The sequence below is a fragment of the Nicotiana tomentosiformis genome, chromosome 2 (assembly GCF_000390325.3).
Source record: "Nicotiana tomentosiformis chromosome 2, ASM39032v3, whole genome shotgun sequence".
Lineage (NCBI taxonomy): Eukaryota > Viridiplantae > Streptophyta > Magnoliopsida > Solanales > Solanaceae > Nicotiana > Nicotiana tomentosiformis.
Window position 1 is genome coordinate 56,600,322 of NC_090813.1, and position 8,261 is coordinate 56,608,582.

An 8,261-nucleotide genomic window follows, 5' to 3' on the forward strand; every position below is an offset into this window, starting at 1 on the left:
ATGGGGTCGAAGGGGCCCAATGTGAAAGGGTAAGTGTAAACACTTAGAAACCCTTCCACATGGGTGGTGATGTCTTCTTCGGGGGTCGGGATCACCACCTCTTTGCCCTTCCAGTTGCAGTCTCTCTTTACTTGCTTAAGGTATCCCTCAGTTATCGAGCATATATACCTCGACACAGGCTCGTATCGACCAAAAATCGACGAGGCTTTATCGATCTTGAAATCGGAGTTTAGCGCGCACCCCCAGGAAAGCATTCCTCAAGACGGGGTTCCATCGGCGTTTTCCCGCCGGGTGGTTGAGAAGATGATGCAGCTTCTTTTTATGGTACCGTTTTCGATGTTTTTGCCATTTTTGTGTAAGTTTAAAGAAGAGAAAGATAATAGGACTTGACGTTTGAGAAAGGATTAGCATCAAAACCTGGAGATTTGTAAAAAGGGAAGAACTTAAGAGATGTAAAAGCTTTGGAGATTAGAAAGAAGTGAAAGTAAAATTTGAATCAATGAATAAGGGGTCTATTTATTGGATTCACGGCGACGGTTCAAAGGCACTAGTGGCCGACCACCAACTGACACACATTAATGATTTGGGAAACTATACCGACGGGACGTTTCGGTCACTTCCGTCGCTCACGTCACGAGGATGACGTTATGAAAGGTCGAGGTAGAAAATCGAAGACTCAATTCATTTCTTGTCATTACACTCCAACAAACGAGGGGACTATCTGTATACGGTTAAAACATAGCCCACCCAATTTTTCTATCTGACCAGGACCGGGGAGCTGCATCGAAGGTCGGCCCTGTAGTGGATCAGACCAAGGTACGAGGACAAGGTACCAAGTTCGGGATTCGAGGTACCGGTCGAGATCGAGGACAGCAGCGATCGAGACCGAATGAGACAGACATTGAGCAAGATCGAAGATAATATAATAACGAAAAGGCGAAATATCCGTGACTGGTCGAAGATCATGGCGAAAATCTCGGAACGAATCAAATTAGGAACGGTTAATTAGCTAATCATGGGATTTACTTCTGTAATTAGAGTTATACCATAAGTAGAATCTTCTACTATATAAAGGGGAGTATTAACCATTTGTAAGACACATTGTTCTCGCATAAAAAAGCCAATATAACGCTCTCTCTTTAGCTTATACTCTCTTGTTCATCAGCTTGCTTTATTTTTAACCGTTTTAGTATCAATCAGTTCGAAGGCACCCTAGCTTGAGGGTTGGATTCCGTTTCAATACTGGTTCGCTTTACTTGTTAGTTCATTTCTGTTATTAATCTTCATATTTATCAATTGGTATTAAGTGAAATCACGTGTCCTTAGTACCTCATTATAAGTTTAATTATTATCCAATTTTAAGGGTAAATAAGAACGAAAGAGAAAAAAGATGTATTGTCTTTTTATATCAAGTCAAGAATCTCCACCATCCCACGCGTCAAACGGGTCGCCCCGCAGCGGCCACTATGCTCGATGCGACATCTGGCACTATCTGGTGAAATGTAATCACCTCTTTGTCCCCCTAACGTGTCCGATTGGCTAGGCTAGAAGCCTCACTTAGCAATCTTCAACTTCCTAGATGGATAAAGAGTGTGGGGGTGTAACAGCGGCAAACATAAGTGTCATATCCTTACTTGGAAACACTTCGCATTCACTAATACTGTTTCTTTTTATTTGGAGTTAAATATAAGGTTATAAGTTTTGGTACTTGTCATAAATGGAACATCCGAAGAAGATGGTGTCCTATTTTCTATTACCTGAAAGCTTAATACTGTGTATGGCTTGCTACCTAATTTTAGAAAATGATCAACTATTTGATCTTTGATATAAAATTCTCTCTATTGCCTTGCAGATAAAAAATCGTGCAGATGACCATGATGGTATTCTTGAAGAATCTTGCAGCCTCTTTTCATTTATGGTTTTCGTGAGACACGTGTCTTGGAAGTCTTCATACAAGTTAACAAATTGGTTATCATAATTGTAGGATGGTTTGGAGACAATTTTTTTTTTTTTTGGTGAGGGCCGGAATTGTGTAAAACAATAGACTTATAGAGCAATATAGCTATACATTGCCACTAGTGCGATGTTTATACAGTTTTTGTAATTCATTACAAAATTTATGTGTAATTGTAAATATGTAAATAGAATGTAATTGACGATTTTGTTGCTATGCATAGACCTCTGTATTAGAAAATGTGTGGTAATATTTATAATATTTCATGGTCCATTAAGTAGCTTTAGCAACCAGAACGTTTTGTCTGAAACCGCTATAGGGGCCAGATTTGTAGTCTTAAAAGACTTTTTAGGACCAGCAAATCTGATTGCAAAATATCTGTAGGCACCGATTGATCTATATGTAGGACCAAAAATTTGGTACCTAAAAATGTTTGGGGACCTGAAGTTCTGTGGTCGGCAAAACACATTAAGGACCGGTAACTATCGTTGTTGGCCTTTAGCGGCGGAGCCTATAACAAAGGATCTAATTGTGATCCGGTTAAACTACAAAAAAAACTCAATTAAATCGAATTTACTACATAAGTCGGATTTTTTATGCTTGCCTTCATCAAATGTGCTCTAAAAGTGTTGAAATGATAGTTGAGGAAATCAAAGTTATTGAAAAAGTAATAGAATTTAAATTCTAATGTAGATATGAAGGCAAACTTCACATCCACTTGTTACAATTTCTTTACTAATATGATAAAACATAATCCCTCAGTAATTCGCAGTACAACTTCATAACAACGCGGTAAGAAGTACGTATCATTTAAATCTCTGCACAAGTAAAATGAACCCCACAAAACAAAATTAAAGCGAGTATGCCTCGAAGCTTTACACATTGGAAGTGTTGTCATGCTTGAAATGAGTTGAAGGCAAAGGAGCAGCAGCGGGAGGTGGAGTGGGTACCCCAAAAATTTGGGGATTGGTTCTGAGATCTTGTCTACCTTTAGCTCTTCCAAGAAAATAACACCCAAATCCAACAAATATTGTGAATATTATAAATGGAAGTGATATAACCACTACCATACCCATCTCTTGCTTCCCTTTTTTTTGTTCTTTGCTTCTATGGAGTTTGGGGTGGGTGACGGAATGCACAGAGGATATGGAGGAAGGAAGTCTAGATTTTGCCTTTTAAAGAGTTGGGTGAGCTGGATTCTAACGGTAGGCTTAACGTTCTAGCTTCTAACGGATACTTCTTGTTTATTGGCCACTTCATTTTTTCAGAGAGAGAGATGAAATATACTGACAGCTTAGAGGAATTTTGTTTACTTTCTTTGGACAAAAAGATGTATCTTAGCGTTTGTACATATATTTGATTGAAACTTGAAAAAAGAATTATTAAAGTTATGTTAAAAAATAATTTTTGAAAGTTGAAGTTGTGTTTGGACATGCAATTTAATTGAAAAAAAAAAATTGTGAGTGGAAGAAAAATTTTCACCCAAAAATTGTACCTTCGAATTTTTATTTTTTTTCCCCAAAACTTGATCATGTTTCATAAACAAACAATATTTTTAAATTTTTTTTTTTGAAAAAATGAAGCCAAAATCTATGGCCAGGGTGTTAAGAGTGTGGAGGGTAAAATTTATTCTAAGAATTAATGTCTATTCTAAATTTTTGGTTTTGATTGTAAAGGTTTTGCTGTGGAGTATTTTATGTTCTGTTCGTACAATCCATTTTGGTGCGCCTCACATTTGAGTTTTTGTTTTACGTATACTGAATAAGTTGGGAAATGTTGTGATAGATAGGCTACCTGAAAGTTGCTGCAATTATCAGTAAATAGACAAACCATTCCATGGTTTTGTTAAAGTGAATTCTTCACTACTGGATGTGTATTATCTGCTGGAACTTTTTCAATAAAAAGTAAAACCATCTGTTGAACTGGACACTAGAAACATCTAAAGAAAACAATTGATTCCTTCTTGAAAGGTACCACAAATTTTTAAATAACATGAAACGGAAACGGATCCATGTGAACCATTATTTGGACCATCATCTGAATTTCTAACAGCACCTACCATTATTTGGAACATTATCTGAATTTAGCTGGTTATTTAAACTGAAATTTCAGACTAGCACAACTAAATGGATGACGAACGGCAGAGAAAATCTTATGAAACTGGTTTATAAAATCAATCAGCTTTCTCTTACTCATCGACTTCGGGAGTCTCTTGTTCAGCTTTCTCTTGCTCGGCTTCCTGCACCTCCTTCTCCGTCTTCCTTCCTTTTTTGGATTTATAGTACGCACTCATGAAGGTTCCGATGGCTTTATATTTTTTTCTGCACTGCTCGTAGAGGGTATTATCAAACATCCTCCAGAAGTTCTTCTCTGTCAGTTCAGTGACCGCGTATTGAGCCTGGAACCCATGGTTTTCGATCAACCAAAGCTCCAGTTGGCGGCATTTCTCTGCACCATCAAAGGGCTCACCTCTCAGGACTGCTCCAGGAACATAGTAGACGCCGATATCAGTATACATTTGAGCATATTCAGTGTCACCCTGCCTGCGGTGTGCCTCAAATCCTGGTTCAGGATAGATCATAGGTTTCACAGGCAGCTTGTAAATTCTGTGTGGGCAGAGCCAGATGGGATATACCTAAACAGATTTAATTCACATACAATCAGAACTTGATGCAGAAATACCCTGAAAACAACTAAAGCAAATAAAAAGGCCCATAAAAAAGTATTTCTTCTAGTCTTGCACTCTTGGAACAAACATGAAATCGATGGAGGCCACAGCCAAATCTATAATGAACAGAAAACAAATAGTATAGAGTCTTACCTCCATTTCGCGGTGGACCCACTCAAGACAATCTCCAACCTTGTAAAGAGGAACAAGCAGATCCTGAATAACATGATGGTCATGGTAATAGTTCCTGATAGCCTCACTTTGAGTGGCCTTGAGCAGAGCAATCTTGGGTGGCATGAGCCATCCTAGGAGAAACCTAAACCAGAACTGATCACCAAATGGAAGAATTAGTTTCCCTTCCCAATACAAGGATCTTGTGTGCCTGTGGTAGTAGTCCCTAGTTGGAATGTACTCCACAAATTCCCCTCTTTTCAGTGCAGTTTGAGCATGCTGGTAAAACCATGGTTTGAACCACCAACCATAATTGTTGATTACATTACCCCTTTGCTTGGCTTCCTGTTTCGAAGCATATCTACCGGTCATCATAACACCTTCCGTGGGACTATAAATCATGCCTTCTACCATCTCTGGAACTTTAGAAGGATTGTCCTGGTCCCCATCTCTAGGTGCAAAAGTATCCGCATAAGCCTGCGCAAGCTCTTTAAGATTACCAGTTACAGGTTTGTAAGTAAGTCTCACGTACTCCTTAACCGGTATAAGCTTGATCTCAGCTGAAACAAGAAGACCCAATGTCCCCTGAGACCACGGGATAGCATAGAAAAGATCAGAATACTCATTGTCCTTTGTAGCTCTAACCACCCGTCCGTCTGCTAGAACTACCTCAAGTGACACAACAGTGTCAGAGAACAATCCAAAGATGTGAGAGCTTCCTTCAATCCCGAAGCCATTGATCAGACCACCAACTGTCAGATCATCAAGCTCAGCAAGAACTGCAAGGGAAAGATTCATTGGAACAGTAACTCTAGATATTTGGCCCATATTGACCAGAGGCTCAACTCTGGCAATCATTCTTTCCTTGTCAATTTCAAGTATATTTCTGAACTTAGAAAGATCAACTTCAAAATGACGAGCACGCTTATAGTCAACATTTCTCATTCCAACAACCACCCACGGAGGCCTGCCTGTGCAGACAAGACCATCCTTTGATGCATCCCTCTCCCCAAGGCGCTTCACGACCTCTTTAACATTTTCATCGTGTTCCTTCTGACGCTGTTCGTAAGATTTCCTCTCAGATTTAACATCCCCTAGATATATGGAGAAGTAATACAGGAACGAGAAAGGAAGGACAAAGAAGATAACAAGGATCCATCTGAATTGGATAAGAAAGTCCACCAACTGCATCTTCCTCTTGGGACGAAGGGGGGCCTTAGCATCCGACATCTTGGAAACAAAAGGCCAGTACAGCTGTAACAATGATGAAACCAAGTTATGAACCACAAACAAGAACTGTGCTTCTCGCATATCCAGTTTACAACTTTATATTCCAGACCTAATGAAATTTAGGTCATGGACAAATAAACTAGGAACGAAATAAATAACAATCCTGTTTTCACTTTTCAATCACATATAGCAAATATTCTGTATTCAGAAGCGTTGAAGCAGATCAGCTGAGCACCACTTTGCAATGAAATTTGCAATACTAGATTTGAAGTAAATGTGAGTGTCATTACTGTAGAGTCCCATTGCCATTTAAGTTAAGGAAAAAAAAAAGCACTTCACTGCACAGACACGGACTGTGTAAAACTAAAAGGATTGGGAAATAGAATGACCTCCCTTCTTTATTCCAAGAGTAAAAGAATTTTAAGAAACTCAAGGCACCTTACTCTTAGGCAAACAGCACATATATAATATAAATACTGCAAAAGCTCTTCCACAGGTATAATGTTACTGCAAGTCAGACTAGCATCTTGAGTAACAGCCTTCAGTGAAAAGTGCCAAGAGGGAAGTTCAGTTTTATTTCAAAACCAAGTCGAAAGTGATGCATAACAGCATTGAGCGTTCTCACTCTTGCTACTAATAATCATTGTAAAATCAACTAATGTCAAGGTATAACCGACTAAAGATCCCAATGAAGATTAGTGCTGAAGGAAAAAGATAATAAAAGCTCCCAATTTCAATTATAAAAGCTCCCAATTTCAGTTACTCAGACAGCCTAAGCTAGTTCAATCCAGCTATTTCTTTCCAAAGGATCAGATAACACCATCTTAAGACCAGGAAAAAGATAGAAACAACACATGGTCATGGAAAATTCTATGTACCACTAAGTAGTTAGAATTAGAAATCTAGAGTTTCGTAATTAGATTTTTCTCCATAGTAGGATTTGGGAGGAACTGCTGTCAACGAAAACAGAATAACTCGATCAGACCCGCAAAATTAGATCTCATCGAACTTTGATAATTGAGTAAATTTAACATGCAAAACAAACAAATTATGTTCTAACCATGTAACTTTTGCAACAACTGCAAGTGTTTGTTTTCACCGTTTGAACCCGTGACCTCCTATTCACATGACAATAACTTTATCAGTTACGTTAAGACTCCCCTTTCTCCCATTGTCTACTCTTAACCCAAAAAAAAAAAGGAATTACATGAGTTGAATACCAGTCTGTCATGCACAGGTATAATTCAGTATTTGTTTTTTCGTTACAAAAATTAGTTTTTGTGACTGGTGCGAATAAATTGAAAGTAGGATAATTATCCGCGAAATTAACCCAACAACAATGGCATGCATTAAACGTAGCAACACATTCAGCAAAATTTATATGTTCCACGTCTGCACAATGTACTCTAAAACATGCCATGGATGGTACAAAAGGTAAGGGATTTTCATTCAACACATAATTGACCCAAAATGCTGCAAAATCTCAACATTTCATATGAATTTCAAGAACAAATAGCTTCAAATAAAAGCCTACAGTCAAAAAAGTAATGATCCCACCGAGAAATAATGCGATATATATATAGAGAGAAGAAATACCTGATAAGTGGAGTGCACAGTGTACTACTGAGAGTGATGATTGTAGAAAGGCTGACAGTGTGCTTTATAGAGTGAGTTTACAAAAGTAGGGGCATTTAGGGAAAACCGATACCTACTGACGGCATTAATAATTTGCATTACTGTCTAGTATGTTATAAAATAAAGACAGTAAAGATAAGTATAGAGAGAAACTGATATATTATTTAATTTTAAAGTGATGTACATAATGAACTGAAATCTTCTCTATTTATAAAAGAAAGGAAGTTATTGCGTAAGCTGCTACAACAAGTTGTTGTGTAAGCTGCTAGTGCAAGCTGCTATTGTACAAGATATAGATAATCTTTTACCGAGGGTAATATTTATCCATAACGAAGTACCAAAAGGATACGCTTCTTCAGGAGGCTTATTTCCAATAGAGTACTAAATAGATAAACATATTTACGGCGAATTCTCATATGGATAAACTTCTTCAGGAAATTTATTTACAACGGAATACTAAATAAATATCTATAATATAATATATTTATAACACTCCCCCTTAGATGTTCATTAAAAGACAATGTGCTTCATTAAAACCTTACTAGGAAAAACCCTATGGGAAAAGAATCTTAGTGAAGGAAAAAGAGTACACATATTTAGTAA

The 8,261-nt window shown here is 37.8% G+C and overlaps 2 protein-coding genes across 4 annotated transcripts; both read right to left on the reverse strand.

Annotated features, from left to right (window-relative positions):
- Positions 1-2,610: 2,610 nt before the first annotated feature.
- LOC104115530 (uncharacterized) lies at positions 2,611-3,178 on the reverse strand. The gene has a single exon (XM_009626193.4). It carries the CDS (start codon positions 3,028-3,030, stop codon positions 2,830-2,832), a length of 201 nt encoding a protein of 66 aa, XP_009624488.1. The 5' UTR covers positions 3,031-3,178; the 3' UTR covers positions 2,611-2,829.
- Positions 3,179-3,894: 716 nt separating this feature from the next.
- On the reverse strand, positions 3,895-7,665 carry LOC104115531 (delta(24)-sterol reductase-like). Of its 3 annotated transcripts, none has more exons than XM_018777448.3 (3): positions 7,620-7,665; positions 4,776-6,047; positions 3,895-4,589 (listed from the first exon to the last, which is right to left on the reverse strand). In XM_018777448.3, the coding sequence occupies exons 2-3, from the start codon at positions 6,021-6,023 to the stop codon at positions 4,143-4,145; spliced, it is 1,695 nt and encodes a 564-aa protein (XP_018632964.1). In that variant the 5' UTR covers positions 6,024-6,047; positions 7,620-7,665; the 3' UTR covers positions 3,895-4,142. The 3 variants fall into 3 exon arrangements, with proteins under 3 accessions (XP_018632964.1, XP_070051471.1, XP_009624490.1); XM_070195370.1 differs by lacking the exon at positions 7,620-7,665 and adding an exon at positions 7,084-7,136; XM_009626195.4 differs by lacking the exon at positions 7,620-7,665 and having other exon boundaries at positions 4,776-6,180.
- Between the last annotated feature and the right edge of the window lie 596 nt (positions 7,666-8,261).

Excerpts from the sequence above, each read along its gene's own strand:
- LOC104115530 (XM_009626193.4), bottom strand. The coding sequence starts at position 3,030 with ATGGGTATGGTAGTGGTTATATCACTTCCATTTATAATATTCACAATA.
- LOC104115531 (XM_009626195.4), bottom strand. The coding sequence starts at position 6,104 with ATGCGAGAAGCACAGTTCTTGTTTGTGGTTCATAACTTGGTTTCATCA. Across the intron at positions 4,590-4,775 it reads GGGTCCACCGCGAAATGGAG|GTATATCCCATCTGGCTCTG; the intron begins GTAAGACTCTAT and ends AAATCTGTTTAG.